Source organism: Aythya ferina, assembly GCF_964211825.1.
Source record: "Aythya ferina genome assembly, chromosome: 30".
NCBI classification, from domain to species: Eukaryota; Metazoa; Chordata; class Aves; order Anseriformes; family Anatidae; genus Aythya; species Aythya ferina.
Window position 1 is genome coordinate 1,879,126 of NC_140327.1, and position 23,799 is coordinate 1,902,924.

At 46.2% G+C, this 23,799-nt stretch overlaps 2 protein-coding genes across 5 annotated transcripts; one reads left to right on the forward strand and one right to left on the reverse strand.

The window, feature by feature from the left end:
• Positions 1 to 226: 226 nt before the first annotated feature.
• On the reverse strand, positions 227 to 6,808 carry LOC311425317 (zinc finger protein RFP-like). Its single transcript, XM_084501104.1, has 7 exons — positions 4,460 to 6,808; positions 3,626 to 3,721; positions 2,966 to 3,196; positions 2,778 to 2,800; positions 2,403 to 2,518; positions 1,548 to 1,577; positions 227 to 1,028 (listed from the first exon to the last, which is right to left on the reverse strand). The coding sequence occupies exons 1-7, from the start codon at positions 4,877 to 4,879 to the stop codon at positions 514 to 516; spliced, it is 1,431 nt and encodes a 476-aa protein (XP_084357230.1). The 5' UTR covers positions 4,880 to 6,808; the 3' UTR covers positions 227 to 513.
• A 309-nt stretch (positions 6,809 to 7,117) lies between these two features.
• On the forward strand, positions 7,118 to 14,297 carry LOC311425315 (E3 ubiquitin-protein ligase TRIM39-like). Of its 4 annotated transcripts, XM_084501097.1 has the most exons (6): positions 7,118 to 9,054; positions 10,026 to 10,121; positions 10,683 to 10,913; positions 11,599 to 11,621; positions 12,244 to 12,359; positions 13,031 to 14,297. In XM_084501097.1, exons 1-6 carry the CDS (start codon positions 8,506 to 8,508, stop codon positions 13,543 to 13,545), a joined length of 1,530 nt encoding a protein of 509 aa, XP_084357223.1. In that variant the 5' UTR covers positions 7,118 to 8,505; the 3' UTR covers positions 13,546 to 14,297. The 4 variants fall into 4 exon arrangements, with proteins under 4 accessions (XP_084357223.1, XP_084357224.1, XP_084357225.1 ...); XM_084501098.1 differs by lacking the exon at positions 11,599 to 11,621 and having other exon boundaries at positions 12,224 to 12,359; XM_084501099.1 differs by lacking the exon at positions 10,026 to 10,121.
• Positions 14,298 to 23,799: the final 9,502 nt, after the last annotated feature.

Sequence of the window (23,799 nt, forward strand, 5' to 3'; positions counted from 1 at the left end):
ATTTCCCTCATCCTCTTGGTCATGCTTCAAATCTGTCAGATGACTCAGAAGCATAAATGTCCCTGTTTTTCTCCATCTGTTTTACTGAATGTATAGCACCCAGCCTAGAAAAAAAACATGCTGACCTCTACAGATAAGACAAACCCATGCCAATCCCGGTGGCTTCCCTTTAATCCCCATGAACCTGACATGCAGAAGCAGTGAATAACCAGACAGAAGAACGTCACAGCATGTAAACCTTTTTACTTCATCTGAAATCCTAAGACTGGAGAAGCTGCCAGTCTGGTGCAAGACTTTTTGGGGCAGATGTGGCTCCATCTGTCAGCCACCGATACCCCAAATTGGCAATTACAGTTTGGGACATCAACCCACAGAGATGCTTAGCCCTTTGGGGTCACTGAGAATGGGAAGAGGCCAGAAAGGCCTACTAGGAATTTGGTAGGAGTCCTCCAAAGTGCTAGAACCGGGGGTGTTGGGGACATAAAATATGTGTTTGGGTAAGAAGGGAGTGTTTCAGGGGCACAATGTGATCCGAGACCCCTCGCTCCACACCAAGAACCAGGGGTGAACACTCTCGCCTTTGAACGAGGCTGCTGAGAAAATGAAGATCAAGGCCTTCCTATCGACATCAAAAAACGCCACCTGACCCCTCTCATAGTCCAGGGTGATCCGGACCCTTCTAGGGACCTGGATTTGGGATAAAGGTGTGCGCTCAAAGGAGGTGAGGGCCCAAAACTGGCCCTCACACAGACCCATAGACCACAGTTCAATCTCAGGGCTCACAGTGGTTTCTTCTCGCCTCTTCAAAGACTCCCTGGCCACACCAACAGCCCAGGAGCCTTTGGGTGTCACCTCCACCTCCCAGCAGCATCTCCCTGACGTGATGCCCTCGCAGCCTAGCACAGAGGGATCGGGGCCAAATCCCTCATCGGATGCGTCCTGCTGGGCATCTTCCCACCTCACACTCCTCCTGTCCTCCGACACGGCGAGCTGGGGGTGAGCCGTGGCTGGATCCAGGGTCACATTCACTGAAAAAAGAAACCAAAACATTTCCCCATGGCCCCAGGCTCTGCCTTGCTGCTGGGGCTGAGCGGGGAGGTCCCGCAGCATCATTCACCCCATCCCTTGGGATGCTCTACCCCTTTCTGATGTTGGTTGCTTTCCTTATTCCGCAGGACCCAGGTAAACATCCGAAGAAGTTTCCCAACGAGTAGGAGAGCAAACCCCAAGCACAGGAGACTTTTTGGCTCAAAAAAATGCCAAACTGGGCATTTTGTCCCTGAACATACAGACGTGATGAACAGAGGTGACCTTCATGTAGCTTAGCATTGAGAGAAATGAATCCATCAACACCTTGTGGTGAGGATTCCCTGACTTTATGGTGCTTCCCTGACTCCTTATGATGTTTCCCCCCCCTCCCTCTCATTTTGTCCTTCAGACACAGAAGCATCTTCCCCAAATGAGCCTCCAACTCATGGCCCATCCCATGGTGGGCTCAGCCTTCCCTAGGTTTTTCCCACTCCCTCAGCTCCAGAAGATGGACTTACTCTTTTCAGGCAGCTCAAACATCAGGATGTCTAAAACAGAGGGGAGAAAAAGAGACATTATCTATTTGATATAACATGCTGGTATCAGTGTGAGTATGAAAGCAGAGAGGTTGTTTTGCCCTGCTCAGATCACACCTTGTGTGAGATGTCTGCAGGGAGATGGAGGAAATGTGGTACACAATCCAAGAAGACCAAAAGAAAATGAGAAAAGTTTAGGATTAGGACTAATTCATATGCTATTTCCTCAACCAGGGATTTCAAAATCATTTTAAGAGGAGGTTGCCCCCCAAAAAGTGGCAACCCACTACTCACACCACATGCTGGGGAGCAGAGTTGCCTGGAAGCTAAAATTAAAGGTTAATTTGAGTTGATTTTCAGCTAGAGCTTTCTGAATCAAAGTGGGAAGGAGTGTTGTGTTTGTGTATGGGAGAAGATGCTGATGTTCACACTGAAGTGTAAATGCAATCCACGTCCCTTGGATGTCCTTGCCAGTGACCAGGACCCCCTTCCCTGGCTTTGCACTCTGGTTTTTCTGAAGGCTTCCTCCCAGCACAGAGGCAGTTTTAGGGGGGTATCTCAGCATAGATCCACATCACCGGGCAGGTGGAGCCAGCTGGATCTCACATTTCTCACTTGGAGAAGGTTGGGCAACTCTACAAAGGCAGGCAGGCCCGATTCCTGTGATAGAAGCAGCCTGAAGAGCACCTGGGGTTTGCCCAACCAGTGTTTCATCTCCAAAAATCCATCACAATTCACCCCACTGATTCCAATAAATATGATCTATGTTCTAAGTGGATGCAATTTGTGCTCCCACAGACATTGCTCCATCTTCCCATCCCTGTCCTTGCTCAATACCTTTGAAGTTCCTCAGAGTCTCCTCTAGAGCAATATTTTTCTCCCTGAAGTGACTGATTTTGATTTCCAGCTCTGGAAGAAGCAACGTGGGCTGCTGGAAGTTTTCATTTCCAAACCTAGAGGAAGAGGGAGAGGAAGGAGAGGTCAGGACACATCTCTGAGAGACACCAGGAAATATTTTGTGCACACCTATAGCTCAGAGAAGCTGGTGCAGGCTTTAAGAAACATGTTGTGTATTCTGTGATGGGTAGTGACATCTCAGCTCCCAACCACAGCCCATGAAACCAAACCTGTGCCTGTCCTGCTCAACACAAGGTCCAACCACTTCCCCAGCTTGGGGAGTGGGAGAAGAAGCTCAGAAAACCCCATCCATACCTGCTCAAGGTGCCTCTGATGTCCTGGAAGAGAGAGAAGGGATAAGAAAATCAGGGAATGCATCTTGGCAGCAAAATATTAATGAAACCCCAGCAGCTTTGGAGCAAGCACAACTGGGTTTAGCAGCATCATGGGTCAATACGCAGAGCCAGGTTGTGTTAGCCAAGCTCTATTTAATAGTTCCTCACCTGCAGAAATTTACTTGCTGGCTCCTGGCATTTCTCCTCCATCTCCTGGATCAGGGTATCCAGGTGCGAGATCTCCTTCGTCAGGTTGGTGATGTTTTCTTCCTGCATTTTCTCTACGGCCCTCTCCAGCTCCGCCAGCTGAGCCAGGAGGTGACGTGCCTGGTCCTCCAGGAAGAGACGCAGCCCTTCAAACGTGCTCAAAACCTTCTGCCTTTCAGCCTCGGTCTTCTCCTGTGAGGAGGGGACACAAGAGGTGGGTGTAGAATGAGGCAGCAAAGTCCTGCACTGACCATTAAACGCACACCTAGAAAGGGTCAGTGCCCTGAGCATCCTAAAATGTGTTACAGCAGGGACATCGTTATGATTTCCAACACATCCAAACGTGATTCTCCATCCAGAGCAAGCAAACCCACACAGAATTTCCTTGGCATTCAGCAATTGAGCTCCTTTCAGGGCTCCAGATTCTGCTTTCTATATTTTTTCCCCTAAAATCCAGGGGGAAAAAAGGGGTCAGGAAGCATTTGGCTTGGTACATGGAGAGAGACCCCATACCAATGCTCAGCAGGATGATTATCCATGCAGCATGTCATCTAAAACCAAAAGGAGATATCCAGACTCCATCCCTGATCAAAATAAATAAATAAATAAATAGATACTTACTAAATACTCCCAGTTTCTCCTCATTTCAGCCTCTCGAAAGCCCAGGAGCCTGTCTCTGTCTTCCTTCAGTGTTTGCAGATGGGCTTGGATTTGTCCCTGAGGGAAAAAAAAACAAGACCCCATGTCTTTGGAGAGCGCAGACGACCTAAAAAATGGACACTTGGAAGTGGGATTGAGCCTTGCTCAACTCCAGAACTTCTCCTCGTGACTCTCTTGGCCCAGAAGGATTCAAAACTGTGGGGTTGGGAATGCTTTAAATTGAGATAAATGCCACAAAGTGGAGAAAGGTTTTTTCCACCTACTCTTTTCCTTTCTCAAGTTGATTTAACATACTGATGCAGCAGAAAAGCAGCTTTTTTATTTATTTTATTTTATTTTATTTTATTTTATTTTATTTTATTTTATTTTATTTTATTTTATTTTATTTTATTTTATTTTCTGAGACATTTTCCTGCTGATTTAGAGAGCATCACACAATCAACAGATGTCTGCTAAGCACCAGAGCTGGACAAAGGCTTGAATTTCGCAAGGGGGGAGAGGGAATGAAGACCTCACCCCTTTGGCTGCGGAATATCTTTAGATTAACTGCTCAACCAGGCTGAGAAGCGAGGCAGTGGAAACACTGGTGCGTGGCCAACCTTGTCATTTCGAAAGGGGTCAGCTCGCAAACACCCAGAAGGGGGGAGGACAACGCTTCTGCCCCCGGACTACAGCCCTGGTTGGGGGGTAGGATGATTTGCAGCCCTGTGGTAAGGTGCTGAGAGGGAACATCACACCCTGACGGTGCCGATTCATCTCTTAGTGCATATCTAGGTGGAAAAAATAAACCTTTACCTTGTATTCCTGGACAGCCTCCTGCACAGGAAGCATGGTGTGAGCCCGGTGTAGCCGGGACTCCCGGCAGATCACGCAGATGAAGGTTTCGTCGTCTTTGCAGAAGACGTTCAGAGGCTCCCGGTGCCTCTCGCATCCTTCCTCCTCCACCACATCCCCTCTGGCAGCCTGCAAACTCAACCTCTTGGCTATTTCGAGGACCCTCGCCAGCTCCCGGCTGGGACGAAAGCTTCTCTCCGGGGCCGTCTCTTTGCACTGCGGGCAGGAGAAATTCGCCGTGGACCACTCCCAGCAGCGGGTGATGCACGCCCGGCAGAAATTGTGACCGCAGTGGATGGAGACGGGGTCTCGGAAATATTCCAGGCAGATTGGGCAAGAGGCTTCGCTGGGGAGCTTGGGGACAGGGCTCGGTGCAGCCATGGGGCCCCTGCTGCAAACCAGCACCAACTTTCATTTTCCTCCACGCAAGGGAAAGGCGTTTCCCTTCCCGTCACCCCAGTGCTCGGGGTGGGCAGAGCTAGAGATGATCCTGGGGTGGGACCGGGGAGAGGAGGTGATGCCCAAAATACCTGCATGGGTGCCCTGGTACCCGTGGGTTGGATCTACATACATCAGGGATCTTCCTCTGGGATGGGGAAAGGGATCCCTGCCAAAAATCGGGGCAAGACCCACATCCTGGATGAGCTGGGGATGGGAGCAAGGAGGATTTAGGGAGAGGGCTTGGCTTGGAAAAAAAAATGGAGAAGGACATCCTTGGAAAAGGTGGAGAAGGTTTGGGAAGGTTGGGAAAACAATGGTGGAGGCACACGTGGGGCCAGCATCGGTTCTGTAGCAAACAGCACCCTATTTTGTTTTGTTTTGTTTTGTTTTATTTTATTTCATTTCATTTCATTTCATTTCATTTCATTTTACTTTATTTTTTTACATTTGAACCATCCTCTGCAGCTGACCCATCCCATAGCTTTGGCCACCACCATCCTGCCCTCTCCACCTCTGAAGAACCAGACACCAAACAGCCTGAAAACAAACCATTTTCCCCCTCACAGACCCATTTTTCAGCCCAATCGGCTTCCTCATGTGGCTGATCAGAGGAAAAAGCACACCCTTTTCCTGGCCTGCATTTATATTTAACCCTTAAACTACAACCTAAGAGACTGAAGAAAGGAGGCAGGAGCTAAAGCAATGCAAAGAAAAGGGAAAACTGAAGCAGGGCAACTTGTGCCTGACAGCAATTTTGGGGTTGCCCCTTGAATTCCTTCCCCCACTTCCCTAATTGATGGCTTGAAGCAATTAAGCAGAAGCCCATGATAAAAGCTTTGATTACTAATTTTCTAGCTGCCCTCGCAGAGAGACATTCAACAAATGTTCCTCTTTCAAAAAAAGAGCCTCCAGCTCCCTCATGAGACCACACTCGCTCACAGCTCTGCTGCTTACAATGAGCTCAGGGCTCATTTGCAGAGGGGTGTAATTATTTTAACCTGTAGAGAGCAGTACTAGAAGGCTTTGGTTGCAAGAAAACAAATAAAAACACACCAAGCCTTCTTTTAGCAGCTGGGTTGGGTTATCTGAAGGCAAGCTAAGCCTCTGGGGAGCTTTACCCTAAGGTTTAGCGTTGACATTAAGGGAAATTAGTACATCAAAGTGCCCCATGACTCCCTTTTCTGTGACTTATTGCTGTTTAACATCAAGTTCAACATCACTTAGACATGGTAAATGATGCTTCACCCACTCCTCAGCCTCTCCCTAGTGGGTTCTGGGTGCTCCCTCACCCACCTTTTCCCTAAAACAATGGTCTCAAACACCCCTAAAACACATATTTTCTCCATACTGGAATAAGCAGCTCCAAATCTCTGCTAATTTTTCTTAGGGGATAAAAATCTCTTTGCAAAGGCAGTGGAATCATGAAGGCAGCCCATGGGGTGTAGGGATCAGCAGGTCCACAACCACGCATGGGTTCTCCTCTACAGCAGCTTGCAAAAATACTAAAAGCCTAAAAACTGAGCTTAAATAGAGTCCCTGTGCCATGGGCTAGGTGGGGGGCTCAGGTGGAGGCTGCTCAGGGCCATTAATGCTCGTTAGTGCCCCCAGGGCTTGGCAAAATCAAGTGACATGGCTGGATTTGGAGAAGCAGTGATGCTTTTCCAGGTGCACCAAGCTCTGCTTCAAGCCCCAAACAGGCACAGCAAAAAGCAAAAAAATGCTGCAGGTGATTGCTCGGAGGTTATGGTGATTATGCAGCTCATGTAGGTAATTGGGGAGGAAACGTGGCTTGTGCCAGGAAGGAAAGAGGTAATGAGGCTGTTGGCATTCATGGGCCAGCAGGAGGAAGCAAAGCAGGAGAGAAAAGAGTGCCCTCAATGCAAATCCCAGCATCAGTTCCTCTGCACGTCTCATTCCCTGATAAATCAACCCTTAACTCCAGATGAACACCCCTCCTAATAAAATAAAATAAAATAAAATAAAATAAAATAAAATAAAATAAAATAAAATAAAATAAAATAAAATAAAATAAAAATAAAATAAATAAAAAATAAAAAAATAAAATAAATAAAAAATAAAAAATAAAATAAAATAAAATAAAATAAATAAAATAAAATAAAATAAAATAAAATAAAATAAAATAAAATAAAATAAAATAAAATAAAATAAAATATAAAAAATAAAAGGCTTTGAATATGAAACCGTACCACCAGTTTCATTCTGAGTGCTCACAGGCACGGAAATCTGCACCAGAAAATCATAGTGCCCCCCTGTAAAAAACCTGCAAACCAAAAACCACAGATGCGTTATTTATTTACTGATGTTTTCAGAAAATGTGTTGCTTCGTTAGCCAGCATCGTCCCCATGCAAATACACCCTGTTCGTTTGGGCATGAAAAGGGCTTTGGACTGGTAGCAGCTATTCCATGGACCACAGGTCAGTGGTCTGTGGGATTGAGTGAATTTGGGGATTTTTATCTAATGGGATGGAGAATGATGTTCTTGTCCCTCCAGGACAGCTGCAGAAAGGTGATGGAGAGGAGGACATTTGTCACTTTGGCATCGTTATGGTGAATTTTGGCAATATTATAGCAAATTTTGGATGAAGTTTTGGATTCAGAGCTGGCTGCTACAGCCCGAGGCTTTGCAGGAAAACAAAAACCTGTTTGTTCGTGTGATAAGATGTGATGGTGATGTGATATGCAATTGATTTATGTAATAGATGTGATATTTCAGCCTAAACAACCTACTTGTTCAACACGGCTGAAATATCACATCTCCCCCCAAAAACGTGGTGGCAAAAGGCTGATGGAAGCTTTTCTGCAGCCAGCTGAAGGAGAAACCATCCCTGAGCAGACAGATGATGGATATGGCTTGTCGTGGAGTTATTTCACTTGCAGGGCAAAAGGAAATCCCCTCCTTTCCTCAAGCTCAGGCAAGCCTGGAGGAAAAGGGAAGATAAAAATAAACGGCTGAGTGGTAATTGCTTGTCACTTGACTCCGGGCTTAGCACTGAGCCGTGAAAGAAACAGCATCCTGTTTAAAAGGAGAAGCGAAAGCAGCAATAAAAGAATTATAGCCGCACGTACACACGCATGAACACAAATGAAATGGTGGTGAAGCCAGCAGTTAGGCATGCAAAATAAGAAAACGAGCAGCAAAGGATGTGTTTGGTGGTTTAGCATGAAGAAGGGAGCCTTATCACGCTTTTTTCCCCGTGCCCTTCAATTAATTAATCCCTTAAGAGTGCATTTATTAATGAGGAATGAGACCAGGCTGGTTTCTGGGTGCTGGACCATGGGGAGACTTGGCGTAGGGGTTACTCCTCTGTTTCCCTGGATATTTATTTTTTTTTGGGGGGTGTTATAAAGAAGCTGCAGGTGGATCTGTACCGAGCGAGGAAGTTATTAAGGATGTTTATTTTCAATCTGGTCTTTTTGAAACCCACCGGGTCCCCCTTGGGGAAGGGGGATTCTCCCTTCCCCTCCTCTCCCCCTCGGGGAAAGGGGGATCTCTGCAGCCTCTCAGCGCAGCCTTTCGCCCGGAGAAAACCTGATCATCCCCGTGATGAAGCTCTCAGCTCCCTTTCACCTCCCTCGGGGCCCCAGGCACCTGCAGGAAGGGGAGCAGCCAACGGCGAGACCAAGCGGGGCGGAAAACGAAAGCTGCCCCGTCATCTTCGCCACCGAGAAGACCATGGCTGAAGACATCCCCGCCGAAAGTTTCCAGGACGAAGCCTCCTGCTCCATCTGCCTGGGCTTCTTCCAAGACCCCGTCTCCATCCACTGCGGCCACAACTTCTGCCGGGCGTGCATCACCCGCTGCTGGGAGGAAGAGGAGGCGAATTTCACCTGCCCGCGGTGCAAAGAGACGGCCCCGGAGAGAAACCTGAGACCCAACCGGGAGCTGGCGAAAATCATCGAGATAGCCAAGAGGCTGAGCCTGCAGGCAGCCAAAGGAGGGGCAGGGGGGGAGAGGCTGTGTGAGAAGCACCAGGAGGCTCTGAAACTCTTCTGCGAGGAGGACCAGACCCCCATCTGCCTGGTCTGCAGGGAGTCCCAGGCGCATCGCGCCCACCCCGTGGTCCCCATCGAGGAGGCTGCAGAGGAGCACAAGGTAGGAGGGCTCCGGAGGGTGGGGGGAAACCAGGGGAAGAGGAGGGGACCGGGTCAGGGAGCTGCCCTGAGAAATGCTTTTAAATGTTTGCGTTTCCACCCCTTTCGATCCACGGGTTGGATTACAGCCGACCTCCTCCCTGCTTGCTCTGTGCTCCCCCCTCTTTCTCTCCTGGTTATCCCAATTTTCTTGAATCTGTCATTCCCCAATCATCGTATAAATCATGCTGTAAAGGAGCCCAGAAGATATTTAATCCCACCTCCTGCTCAAAGCAGGGGCAGCTATGCTGCTTTGAACATTTGGGGTGCAGGAGATGCTTCCTGTGCAGATTAGATAGAAATGCTGATAGAAACCAGATGCTGATTTCTACCAAAAGAATCTGGTCTCAGGGTGCAAGGCAGGGTTACGTTTTGTGCTGGTTGCAGTGAAAAATGCCTTTTTTTTGTCTGCGGGTAAGGTGTAAAATTTGCTCTCACCGCATACAGGTGATGCATCTCGTCTCACTGCCCAGGGGTGGTGGAGGATATGGTTTTGCCACCCTAAACTGGTTTGAACATTGGGCATGGGGCATTTCCCAGGCTGCAAGGTTGGGGATAAAAACATATTCCTTAGCATCAGATGTGAGCAAATACCCTGAGCTTACATTTTGGGTCAGTGCTGAACCTGAGGAGATGCCAGCAGGGTCTCCCCAGTCATTTGAAGCTCCTTGTCCTTTGCCTGAGTATTTCCTTTACTATTCTATGCCAAAAAATTCACTGTAGTTTTGGGAGAAAGCGGCTCATTCTGTCTGCCCACCTCCCTTTCTCTGCCAGAAATGAGGGTTTACTAATTACCAGAGCCAGATTGCCATATTATTAAGCAGGGGAGAGTGAATTTGTAGGAGATAAGCTGGGTTAGGTGGGATGAAAGCAGAAGAATGGATCAGCTGGGGGGAAGAAAAAGTAGCATCAAAATCTTTCTTCTCTATTCAGGAGAAATTCCAGGCTCACGTGCAGATCCTGAAAGACAGGAGAGAAAAACTGCTGGGGCTGAAAATGGCTGAGGAAGGGAGAAGCCTGAATTTCCTCGTAAGTGTCCATCCCTACATATGGACAGGTACCATATGTAGTTAATAGCTACTTCTATTCCCCCCATGCCTCCTGGCTCTTTCAGCATCTTATCTGGATGTGATCATGTGTTGGATTTGGCCAGGTTATTGCTGAGATTTTTCTTCCTCAGTTTGCTCACAAGTGGGGCACATTCCCAGGTTCTCCTTATTAATACATGTGGAAAAGGGAATCACCCAACTGCTTCTTTCTTGCCGTGATCTCCCTTTCCCTGACATCTCTGTTTATGGTGTTGGTGCATATCTTTCCCTGCTGTTCAAAGGTCTGCAGCATTTTAGGTACAAAGATTACAGTCCATGGGAAATGCTCTCTGACAGCACCTTCAAGCCTAGAAATGTCAATGAAAAAAAAAGAAAAAAGAAAAAAAAAAAGTCTAAAATATTACACATTGCTCTGCAATACTCATTGGAATTTATGAATTTATGGCCGTGTTGCACCTAAAGTCAACACATTAAATCTGCTCTGTTGCAATTTCCCCCAAGCAATTTCTCCCTGCCTCTCCCTTGCGTGCATTCGTTGTAGGAAAGGGTAGAAGAGGAGAGGCAGAAGGTCGTGGCCGAAATCAAGGAGCTGCACCAGTTCGTGGAGCGACAGGAGCAGCTCCTCCTGGGCCAGCTAGCCAAGCTGGACCAGGAGATTGTGAGGAGGCAGGAGGAGAACATCGCCAAGCTCTTGGGGGAGATCTCCTCCGTGGGTGAGCAGATCCGTGAGCTGGAAGAGAAGTGTCAGCAGCCAGCATATGAACTCCTACAGGTGAGAACCCCAGGGAAAACTCCTGGCCTTGAACATTACCAGTGTCACCAGCCCAGGGGGCAAATTCATCCTAAATGTTCCTTTAAAACTATTATCCTTCAAAGCTATTAAAAAAATGAAATACATTTATTTTCTTCAATGGCCCAGCTGTCCTTTTGAACATGTTAAACCAAGCCCAATTTATTTAAATCACTATTTAATGATGATGAGTACGGGACTCATCCATCTGATGGTACACGTCTACATCCAGAAAGGTTGTCTAAATCCCAACAGTACATAGTGGAGAAACAAAAAGCAGTGCCTAGCTGTGGCTCATCTCCTCCTTAAGTAGTCATCAAACCACGCACCTCAGCCCACCTGCAGGCTCTGTTTTACTCCTGCTTTCAAATATTTGGCTATGCCAAAGCAATAGCGTGCATTAGCAATAGTAACACCCATGCCCAAAGAGTAGGGACACGAAGGGTGATGGCAGATAACTACAAGGTGCAGCTCATTAAGTGGTGCTGCCGTGACCTTGCCAAACCCCGCAGCAGATCTATAAACACCGTGCAGGCAATGCAGTATTATTTTAGACCCGTAATTTTAGAGTGGTTGCCTGAGGTCACCCCACGGCAGCCTTTTGTTGTTTATTGTCAGGTTGACGTTGCTCTGTCCTAATGCTCCTTCTCTCATCCTTCCCTTGTAGGACAGCAGGAACATCCTGAGCAGGTTTGTGGCTTCTCCCACATGTTATTATGATGTTAATGCTTATTTCTACGGTGGTGACAGTGACGGACTCCAAAATCCCAGTCCAATATGAGCCCCATGTGCTAGTGACTGCTTAGACATAAAGCTAGGACACTGCAAAAAGTGCCCTGGTCCCGGTAGGATGCTGAAGACCAGGAAAAGGTGTCTGATACCCATCATAAATTACAACCCAGCAGCTAAAATACTGGATGTTTAAACACCAAGGGGTCTGTTTTGGTGGAAGGGGAACTTCAATATGAATTTCCACCTCTTCGTGAATAATATTCTTTGGGCATAGATCAAGAAAGTGGGTTATTTTAAAGGTAAAAGCAGGCAAGAAAAGGCATCGTTTATTGCCTGTATTTCCCTTGATGTAGAGCATTGCTGGTTATGATAGAAGCTCTTCATTGCTTGGTGTTTGGGACAAAATAGTGCTCTGGGTCAGCAGATGCTTATGGGGAGTTCATTAATGACAACCCTAGTACCTGTCCTTTGCTCCATCCCCACTATTATTTCTTTGTAAGAAAAGCTAGTTGAAAATCAGAAATTCTCATGAAAAATACGAGCAAAGGCAGTGTTATGAGCCAGCTTTTTTTCCTTCCAGGCTTGAGAAAGAGAGCGCCCAGAAGCCACTGGAGGCATCGCCTGAGCTGGCCGAGACACCCACCAGTCTTCCCCAGAAGAACATTGCCCTCAAGGAGATGCTGATGAAATTTCAAGGTAGAGAGAAACCGGGGAGGAGAGGGCTGGAGGTTGCACCTGGGTCTGTTTGCAGTGGATTTCAGGAAGATCTCAGCTGAATAGAAGTCCTGGTGCAATGTGGCAAAGAGAAACCTCCAACATGCCCCGTGTATTAGCATAGCAAGGTGCAATTAACTCTGGCTGATTGCATGAGGGAGGATGAGTTTGCCCCCTGGCAGGACTTGGGGAGCCAGCTCAGCACTGGGATGCCTGCGGGATGTCACGTAGAGTCCTGCTCAGCAGCAGCTCTCTGAACAAGGCGAATATTGCAAACATTTCCCCGTGGAGCTGCTGGGAATACTGGTGATCTTAAAAAAAAAAAAAGAAGGTCAAGGGACACTGGAGGATTTGTGTATTTTTTTCAATGGCCTGGAGACTTCCAGAAAAAAAATATCCACACTTCAAAGCCTTGCTTTTCTAGATCAATTTCCCTTCGTGCACTCACATTTCTCTTCCTCCTGTCTTGCTCGTGGGCATAAAATAATTCTTCCATCACTCCAGCAAACAGGGAGAGCCCCTGGACTGGGAGCTGGAGTCAAGCCTGGGGAAAATAGGTCATTTAGGTCATTTAGGACCAAATAGGACATTAAGGTCACTATAATGGTCACTTAGGACCATGCCTCTGATGCTCTTCTTCTCTTTGTCCTCAGTAAGCCTGACGCTGGATCCGGAGACAGCGCATCCCCGGCTGGTCCTGTCCGAGGATCGCAAGCGCGTGAGGTGGGAAGACACCCGCCAGCCCGTGCCCGACAACCCCAAACGCTTCGATTCGTCTCGCTGCGTGCTGGGCTGCGAGGGTTTCAGCACGGGGAGGCACTACTGGGAGGTGGAGGTGGGCGACGGGGAAGCCTGGGCCGTTGGGGTGGCCAAGGAGTCGGTGAGGAGGAAGGGACGGATCAGCGTCAACCCCGAGGTGGGCATCTGGGCCGTGGGGCAGTGCGGGAGCCAGTACCAGGCTCTCACCTCTCCTACCAGCCCCATCTCCCTGCTCGCCGCCCCCAGGGTGATTGGGATTTACCTGGACTACGAGGCAGGGCGCGTGGCGTTTTTTGACTCCCACAACGAGGCGCCCATCTTCACCTACCCGCCGACGTCCTTTGCAGGGGAGCAAATCCTCCCCCTGCTCTGCCTGGGGAGGGGGTGCCAGTTCACCCTGTCCCCCTGACCCTTTCCATGCCTCAAGTCTCACCCTCCCAAATCTGGGGACACCGTGGGGTCTCATCACCCTGGAGATGGCTTTTGGGGGCATGAAGAAAACCTCTCTGTCGGAGAACAAGGATAGAGCTGAGCCAAATCTCCAACTGATCACATATCCCTGCTGTTTTCCGGACCCTTTACTCATCTTTTTAATCCCACTGAGCATTGTGACTGAGCATAGATGCTGTGGACCAAGATGCAAAAGCCTGGAGGACTTCCCGACAGCTTCAAGTTTTCTTACCTTTCTTCCGAGAAGAAGGCAAGAATCTAATCAGTGGGTGAGATAACCTAATCAATGGAGAACGGTGGCAATTTGTGCAGTATCTCATTTAGAAATAGCTCAACAAGTCTTTGCAGGAGTGCTCCGATTGCAGATGGAGCCTAGATTGACTAGATGGCATGCAGACACATCTCCTGTACCTGCCTAAAACCAGGAGAAATAAATCCTTCCCAAGCAGAATTGGCTTCAACCTCTCATTGAGCAACGTCCTTGGGCTGAGCTGGTGCCTAAAAGCGATTTGGGGATGTAAGAAGGAGCCCAGAGGGGATGGAAGGTGCTCACGAAGCATTTCCCAGGTTCCTTACCACTGAATATACTCAGGGGTTTTGGATATCCAAAGCAATTGTACAGATGTGCCTTTGATGGTTTGAAAAGCTTTGTTTGCCTCAGCTGATGAATGCAAACCGTGGAAAAAGTAATAAGAAACTGCCTCCTTTGCAGCCTGGTCTTGTGGTTATTTCGTCCTGGCACTTCATGGGCATTGAGCTGGGGGTGGTGAATGGGAAAAATCCCCAAAAAACTCTACAAAATCCCCACCTGGCTGGAGCAAGGTCTCACATTTGCAACAGCATTCCTGCATCATGCAATAGCCACATGCTTTTCCCTAAATTCCCAAGAGTTTCAGGGCTTAAGCCATAATCCAGAGTTAAAATGAATTTCAGGAGCTTGGCCCTAAATTGCAGCAGACGATTGAAGATGTTCTTGCAGCCGCAAACCCAGGTGCATGCAAAACCCTTCTGAAAGCTGCCACGCAGCCCGTGCTAATGATGATGACGATGATTATTTTGCATGCAAAGAACAGCCATGCGTGTTTGCTTTGCCTACACAGGAGAATTGCCAGCGCGAGCAGCGTGACCAGCACTTCTGGTCATGCAACAAGGAGGCAGCACGCCCCAGGGAGAGCACTGCAGGTGCTTGCTCCAAGCATGAGCAACACCAGACTGGTTCCCAGTTGTGCTGAGCAGGGTGCAAGGCTTTTTTGGCGTGCCGTGGGGCTTGTTTTCCCTCTAAGTATGGGTAAACCTGAGCTCCAGGCAGCTGGGAATCACCGCTGTCCCCCAAAAAAAGAGCACGGGCTGATGCCTGCTGCAACCCGAGGAGGTGCTGAAGTGGAGGGTGCAGGGAGGACAGGGGAAAGAGGTTAAAATAAAAGAAAAATGGGTCAAAAATGGGCTTGAATGGGTAATTCTTGCTAGGGGTGATGGAGTAGAGGGTAAAGGTTTTTATACAGCGTCCCTGGTGGTCTAGTGGTTAGGATTCGGCGCTCTCACCGCCGCGGCCCGGGTTCGATTCCCGGTCAGGGAAGAAATGTTTTCATCGATTCCCGTCCTCTTGCCTTTTGGAAAGGCTGCAAAATGGGTAAAAATAAATGAAATATAAGGAAATCGCCCAAAGCAGGCGGTGAGATGCGGAGGGAAGTCGGGGAGGTGCAGCATATCCTGCGTTAGGTAAGGGGAGAGTGCGTTTAGGGGAGTGGGGTGGGTTTGTGGCAGCCGGTGCAAGATCTGGGAGGAATTGGAAAGGGTCGGAAAAAATATTTGTAAGATCTTTTTTTTCAAAAAGAGGGGATAAAAAAAAAAATTAAATAAAATTAAACGTAATAAAGTAAAATAAAGTGAAATAAAATAAAGTGAAATAAAGTGAAATAAAATAAAGTAAAATAAAGTGAAATAAAATAAAGTGAAATAAAATAAAATAAAATAAAATAAAATAAAATAAAATAAAATAAAATAAAATAAAATAAAATAAAATAAAATAAAATAAAATAAAATAAAATAAATAGGTAGAGTAATATTAAAAAAATAAGAAAAATTCGAGGTGTTTCTGCCCGGTTTCGAACCGGGGACCTTTCGCGTGTGAGGCGAACGTGATAACCACTACACTACAGAAACTGTCCTGCCCACCTGCTTGTCCCTGCCCGCACCCTGCCTGCACCCTGCCTCTTCCCAAATCTCTCTCAAAAAAAAGGAAAAACAAAAAAATAAAAAGAAAAGAAAAATTAAAAAAAAAAAAGAAAAATAAAAAGAAAAAAAGAAAAAAGAGGAAAAAAAGAAAAAAAAGAAAAAAAAAGAAAAAAGAGAAAAAAAGGAAAAAGACAAAAAAATAGAAAACAATAGAAAAAAAAAATCCTCTCCCCAAAATAACACTTTTTAAAAGCAATTTGGCTTGCAAAAAATCAAAGTGCAAAGTGCAAAGCCTCCCGCCTTAAAGGAAAATTACTGCAAGTGAGTAGTTTGCTCAAAACAAGTTTGCTGAAAACGAGAGGATTCAAAATAAAAGTGAAACAACTCTTTTTCTGCCCTTCCCAGCACGAGGCGGAGCCCAGCTTTGGGGAAAACTCCCTTAAATCAACCATTTGCGGTCCGAAATCACGCAGCACCGGGGGATTTTCGGTCTCAGGGGGAAATGGGCATTTCTTGGGGGAAAATAACTGAAAAAAAAATAATTAAAATGTACGTGTCAGGAGTGGGATTTGAACCCACGCCTCCATTCGGAGACCAGAATACCCAACTGCGGGAAGGCAGAGCCTTGAGTCTGGCGCCTTAGACCACTCGGCCATCCTGACGGTGCTGAAAATGGGGCTGAAAAGGGATTATAAAGACCTTAAAAATTAATATGGAGGGTTTTTTTTTCCCCCTTTTTTTCTTTCTTCGTGGGGTTTCGTGGTGATTCATCACTAGCCGGAACGCCGGGAAATCAGGGATGATTTGCAGCTGATCGTTGTGATAATTTAAAAAAAATGAAATAAAAGAATTAAGCGCCCGACGTGGGGCTCGAACCCACGACCCTGAGATTAAGAGTCTCATGCTCTACCGACTGAGCTAGCCGGGCCCCAATTTCTACCTTTTTTCATCCTTATTTTGGTGATGGTTTCAGTGGCTCCAGCTTCCTTTTTTTCAATGTGTTGACTGAGATCTGCTACAAAAACAAAATTCAGCACAAAGATTTATTGAAAGGACTGAAAACTCCCCCCTTCCTTACCCAGCAAGTGATTTATGCAATTTTTAACCCCATAATTAATTAAAAAATGGGATCGGCCGGGAAGGGTGGCATAAATAAAACTCTTCCTGTTTGGAATAGGAGCAGGAAGGTGCCTTTATATGTGTAATCTTAGGAAAAAATCCTTTTTTTCCTTTTTCCTCGCATTTTTAGCCCAAAACAAATTTGGGATCCAGGTGAAGGGAGGGGGAGGGCAAAGGGGATGACATGGAGAGTTTCTGTAGTGTAGTGGTTATCACATTCGCCTCACACGCGAAAGGTCCCCGGTTCGAAACCGGGCAGAAACACTGTCAAAATTTTAATATTTAGGCTTTTTCGTGTCCTTAAAGCTGGTCAGGAGGTCGAAAAGCCAGGGCTGCAAATAAAATCTGTTTGCAGCACGAATTTCAGACAGATAATTAGGTTACGCTTTGATATTTTCCTTGGGGTCACGGGGGCAGGTGAGGCAGAGAATATCAGTGCAACCAGAATTTATAAATATAGATTAATTGGGAAAAAAATTATGCTTTTTCCCTGACCGGGAATCGAACCCGGGCCGCGGCGGTGAAAGCGCCGAATCCTAGCCACTAGACCACCAGGGAGCTGATGTTTGGGTGTCTTTTCCCAATCTGATCTTTTATTTTTGCACATTTTTGGCAACACCTGGAGGGAGGTGTGGTAGTGCTGGTATCAGTTGCTGGGCTCTGAGCAAAGGTACCAGAGCGAGATAAGTCCCTGTGATTGAAGATTAAAAACCATTAAAAATAATTATTTCCATATTATTTCAAAAAAATAATATTATTTCCTATTAATATTTAATTCATAGCACTGTTCCCCCCTCCCCAAAATTCCTCGCACGAACCCAATGGAAGCTGCTTTGCTCAGCAGCCCCCCGGCGTGACTTCCCAGGCTCTTGATCCAGGCAGAATTAAGTAAAAAAAAATAAGAAAAAGCCTAAAAAGCACATGGGGATGGTGTGGGACACGGGGGGCAGCCCTGACTGGGAGTCCTGCAGGCTCCTCATTGCATCGAGGACAGAACCAAGCCACTAAAAGTTTGGCCAGGTGCTTGGATATCACCCTTTGTAAGGATAATAAATAAAATATGGAAAAAAAATATATCGAAAAATAGCAAAATTGATTAAAACAATTATTACCCTGAAGCATCTCTCCCTGGTGGTCTAGTGGCTAGGATCCGGCGCTTTCACCGCCGTGGCCCGGGTTCGATTCCCGGTCAGGGAAAGCAAGTCCTAATTTTTAAGAAAATTTGCTCTTTTCCAAGGAGCAAATCTTTTCCAGTTCCTTTTTTCCCTTTCCTCTGGCAGAGGGAACCGCTTTGGATTTGCTCTGCAAGTCGGTGTTGAAAGCATTCCCCTCGCTTTCCATCCTCACGGTGCTGTTTTGGGGCTTGCTCCAAAATAAAACTGGGTCTTGCTCATCCACCCATGCTTGGCTGGTTGCAAAAATGGTCTTTTTTCTAAAGCTAACATCAAATTTGAGGGATTCAGCCAGGAATTGTGGAAGTAAAAGAGCTGAAAAGACTGGAGGAGAGCTGGGTGCATCCTACCAGGAATAGGGCATTTTTGGGGTTATTTTTCAGGTTTCTGTAGTGTAGTGGTTATCACGTTCGCCTAACACGCGAAAGGTCCCTGGTTCGAAACCAGGCAGAAACAAGCTTTTTTAAGGATTTTCTTCAGTTTTCAAGGTTCTCTCTGATTTTCCCCCTCCTTCACCAGAGCAAGGCTTGCAAACACCACAGCAGCGATGAGGAAAATCCAAACTCTAAACCAGCCATAATGCACAGCAAACTCTTCCTTTTCAACCCCACGTATATATATTTAACTCTTTAGAGTTATATATGCATGCTATGAGTAGAAAAGCAGTGTCATTTTTTATTATTATTATATTTTTCAGACAAATCCGTGAGATTTCAGACAAATCCAGAGCTGAGCCCCTTGCTTTGCCTGGGCTGTTAGCACGGATGAAGCAAAAGGAAACCCAAAGGCAATGGGGTTGAGGCTAGTGGGGAAATGGGGGAAAAAACACCTTTCATCCAGTTTCTGTAGTGTAGTGGTTATCACGTTCGCCTCACACGCGAAAGGTCCCTGGTTCGAAACCAGGCAGAAACAGCTTTTAAGGGAATTTCTTCAGTTTTAAAGGGTCTCCCTGCTTCACCTCCTGCACCAAGGCAGGGCTTTGCAAACACAGGGCAGAAACGAGGAAAATCAGAGCTCTAACATATTTCATTTCTTTGCTGTTCAGTACAGCAAAGCCTTCATTTTCTCCACCTCCACCATGCACACATTGATCCACAACTTTTTCTGGATGTGTGTGGACATCTTCGTGATGCTGTATAAATATCTGGGTGTAGCATGGGTGTAAATATTGTGCCCTGCTCCTTGCAAACATGCACAAGGGCTCAACACGAGAGCTGACTCCTTTGATGTTAGCCTGGAGGATCCAGGGTGTAATAAGAACTCTGCAAATGGACCTTGGGATATTGGAGAAATGGGTCAAATTCCCCCTTTTCATCCAGTTTCTGTAGTGTAGTGGTTATCACGTTCGCCTAACACGCGAAAGGTCCCTGGTTCGAAACCAGGCAGAAACACGGTCCTGCTTTTTTTTGCTTTTGAAGGCATCCCTCAGATTTTCTCCCTCCTTCAGCTCCTGCACCAAGACAGGGCTTGCAAAGGCAGAGAGAGGGAAGAAGGAAAACCCAAAATCTAAATCAGTTTATTCCCACCGTCTTTCTGCACGGCAAATCCTTAATTTTCTGCATATTGTTGATAATGACCTCTCAAGAGATGGGTATGGATGCTCGCTCTATAAATGCAGTGTCTTGTAAAAAAAATAAAATAAAAAAGCATAAAAGAAGCATGAATTGTCAAGGACAGGAGTGAAAGCCCTTACTTTGCACGTACTTTTAGCGCAAATACACCTAAAACAGATCCTGTACAAACAGGCTTCAGGCTATTGTAGAAATGGGGGAAAAAACACCTTTCATCCAGTTTCTGTAGTGTAGTGGTTATCACGTTCGCCTCACACGCGAAAGGTCCCCGGTTCGAAACCGGGCAGAAACACTCCTTTTCAGCTCCATTCTTGGACATCATACCCAAATTTATGGTTTTCCTGTGTCAAAACTGAGCAGTGAATCGGCTCCTGTCCCCCTGAGCATATTTTGCATTCGCTCATAACCCACATAAGCTAAAATAATGAGAGTGGGTGAAGGGGGAGATCACTTTGCGGTCATGCATCCCTGCTCCTGGATGCATTTATTTGTTTCGGGGCTGTGACCTCGAATAGCAGCCAAAATTTCAGGCTCCACATTCAATTAACTCTCTGGAGCACAGCTCTTTGTCATTAAATGCGGATTTTCCCCTCTTTGCTGCATCTCTGCTGACCCACATTTCCACGTAGCTTTTGTTAAAGCTCTTTTGTTGTTCATATTTCCATTCTTCCAGAAATTTAGTCATAGTCTGGCAGGCAAAAATGTAGAATCTTTCCTGTTGAACTGCTTTCAATCCCCTACAGTCATATTTCTACTCCACTTGTGGATTCATTCTGGTATAATGTTAGCTGTAAGTGTGGCATATAAGGGGTCGAACTGATTTTTTTTCTAGAAATGGGGATTTTTCTGTAAAATAGGATCTAGGAGTAGGGGAGAGTCCTGTGCAATGAGTGAGCTTTGTTCATCTTCCAATAACAACATAGGAAAACTGCCTAAATATCAGGGGAAATCAGTAACTGGACTGAAATTCTTGTGAATGTCAAGGATTAGACTGATCCCCTTACAGGAAATTCATGGTCCACTGTTGTGCATCTTCCCATAGAGCTGCTGAGGCAGCAGCAATGTGCTTATTTTCACCCTTATCACACCCAAGAAATAGAGGGATTTGGGGCTCCTGGGGTACTTTTAACTCAATTGAATGCATCGGGATGAATCCAGCAGCTGGCTGGCTGGGAATCCCTTCTGCCTCCTAGACAAGCAAACAAACCCAATGTGTTTAGAGACACCAGGGGGTTGGAAAAAAAGCATTTGATGGCTTCGGGAGCTTGTGGGATATCCCAGGAAAGCAGAAGGACTCCCAGGAGTTGGAGAAACCACCGCTGGATGGCAGCAGAAGACAAACCCAAGGACCTGCTTGCCTGGGAGGATTTTCGCATGCAGATCCCAAAGGAATGAGGAGGAAAATAGCCGCCGCATTTAGCAGAGCTGCTTTTTTTTTTTTGCTCTGAATTCGGTAAAAAGCAGCTCCGGGTCTCCTAAATTAAACCCTAGGGCATTGCCTTGACCCCGCGTTATATGCGGGCAAGGGGCTCTATCGCGCTCCCTGGTGGTCTAGTGGTTAGGATTCGGCGCTCTCACCGCCGCGGCCCGGGTTCGATTCCCGGTCAGGGAAGAATCAAAATAATAATATTCTATTTTATTATTTTATTTTTTTTAATGTCCCCCCTGCTGATACAACACGAAGCACCTCGCTCCCCGCCGTCTCTGAGCCCTGCTGCGGGGTCTTCTCCCGAAGTGGGTGCAAAACCTGGCTGCACATTTCCCCCCTGCACTTTACACTGCAGCAAGCTCGGCGAAAAAAGCGAAACAAACCCAGAAATCCAGAGCTTTTCCTGCTGTTTTCCAGTTCCTGCTGCAATCCTATATCCCCCCCAGCTCCCCAAGGGTATTACACAAGTTGCGATTTCCAAAAAATAATGAAACAAGCAGCCCGGCTAGCTCAGTCGGTAGAGCATGAGACTCTTAATCTCAGGGTCGTGGGTTCGAGCCCCACGTTGGGCGATGCTTTTTAACCACTTTTCGCAAAAAAAATATCTGGGGTTGTTTCATGAAACTCTCCGTCAAATCCATCCACAGCCCCCAAACGGAGAAATATCTGAAAAAAGCAAACAGCTGCATCTCTGCTTAATCAATTTGCTCAATGGCACACAGGGATATTTGGGTTGTTCTTCCCTTTTTCTAGGAGGAAAATGCCTTTTAACCATCCCTCTTTCTCACCCCTTCCACCAGTTTCTTCTCATTTGCCCTTCAAAAGTTTCCTTCGTTCCCTGGTATTGCAGAGTGAATCCTACTCATTTCCTTAACCTCTACCACTGCTTCATATACATTTATTATTATTATTATTATTATTATTATTATTATTATTATTATTATTATTATTATTATTATTATTATTATTACTGCTTCGTGTTGTTTTCAAGATATGTGAACCTCTCCAGCCTGGAAGTGGATTGGAAACAGGAGGGCATCCAGCCCTATAGAAACAGTGGGGTCCTGTAGTGGGTGTTACCTGCTGGTACCAATAAAAATAAATTCCAGGAAACCTACATTCCTTCAATTCTTCAAAAAATATATGTATATATATACCTTATTTTCATATATGTAATGTCATAGATTGTGAGCATCTTTGTTGATTTGAAATGGAGCCTTTTGTTCGACATTGCATGGAAAAGCACAGAAAAAAAAAATAAAAATAAAAATAAAATAAAATAAAATAAAATAAAATAAAATAAAATAAAATAAAATAAAATAAAATAAAATAAAATAAAATAAAATAAAATAAAATAAAATAAAATAAAATAATAAAAAAAAATAAGAACAAGTTGAGATTTGGGGCCAGGAAAGCATTGCACCGTGCTCCTCTCCAGAGTTTTCTGGACCAGTGGGTCCCCACCAAGGACCCAAAGGTGTGCGAAGTTTTTCCACTTTGTTCTGGCTGCCTGGAGGAGTTAAGCTTGGCTTCATGCTTGAAGAAACGTAGTTGTTTTCGGGATTTGTGCCGTCAGCCCAAGCACAGCTGCATAAACATTGGGTTGGGTTGATGCAGGTGATGCCAAAGGACTCAGAAGTCACTTGGAGCAGGTAGGCAGGATTCTTGGAATCACATCCTAATTAAACACGTGATTCCTTCAGGCCATAATCTTGTCGTTTAAGTCCTCCAAAACAGAGATCTGACCATGGCCATGGGGCTCTGCACAAGCCACATTTCCCAAACACAAGAGGTGCACGAGTTTTGTGGGTTCCTTGAGCTCTTCTGGCTGCTCATTTCATGCAAAAACTCTTGGGGATTGCCAAGTGGCTTTCAGGCTGCAGGCTTTGCCCTGCAAGGCTCTGGTAAGAGCAAGTTTTTGCTATTCCACGTGCCATGCAAGAGCTAGATCAGCTGAGGGAAAGGTGGATAAGGTAAAATTGAAACAACAAAAACGCAGGTGAGAAAATGGGAAGTGCTGAAACTTTTGTCTTTTTGCAAAGTCCTGATTGATGTCTTAGGACAAAGAGGCTCCAGGATCAATTAAAGGTTTCCCAGCGTTGGGCTGGGTCAGTCCTTGTTTTTTTCAGACTTTTTGCTCCATGAAAAAATGCAGAGGTCAGAAAGAGATTAAATGTGATGCAGAATAGAGAGAGGGATAGAGAGACGGTTTGTTTTTTGTCCAACACATCTACCCTTTTTATTGGCATTTGCATATTAAAAATAAAGATTAAAAAATGAAGTAATGGGGCTGCAAAAGCAAAGGGTTGCCCAGGTTGTTGTGACAGCAGAGGAAGGCTCTAGGCTTGCATGCAGCTCTGGTAAATGTTTTTTGTTTTTTTTTTTCCTATGGAGATAACCCAGGGCTGACTGCAAAGCAGGGAGCTGGGGGGGTTTCTCTGCACAGAGGGAGATTAAAGGGTCTGAAAGCCTGCAGGGACTCACCCAGGGAACAAATATCTACGTGTCCTGGAAGGACGACCCGAGCTCCACGAGCTGTTTGCCCAGGTGTGAACAGAGTATTGTTCCCACCAAACAATATCCCCCACTGGCTCCGAGGTCGTTCAGGTCCTGGCTCAGCCCAAGCAAGGGGAAACATCATATAAAGGCAGTGGGGACGTAAAGACGGGATGCTCGGACCTCGGAGAACAACCCTGGTAAGGGCCCTTCTTTTGGGGTTTTATTTTGGGGGTTTTTGCTACAACGCA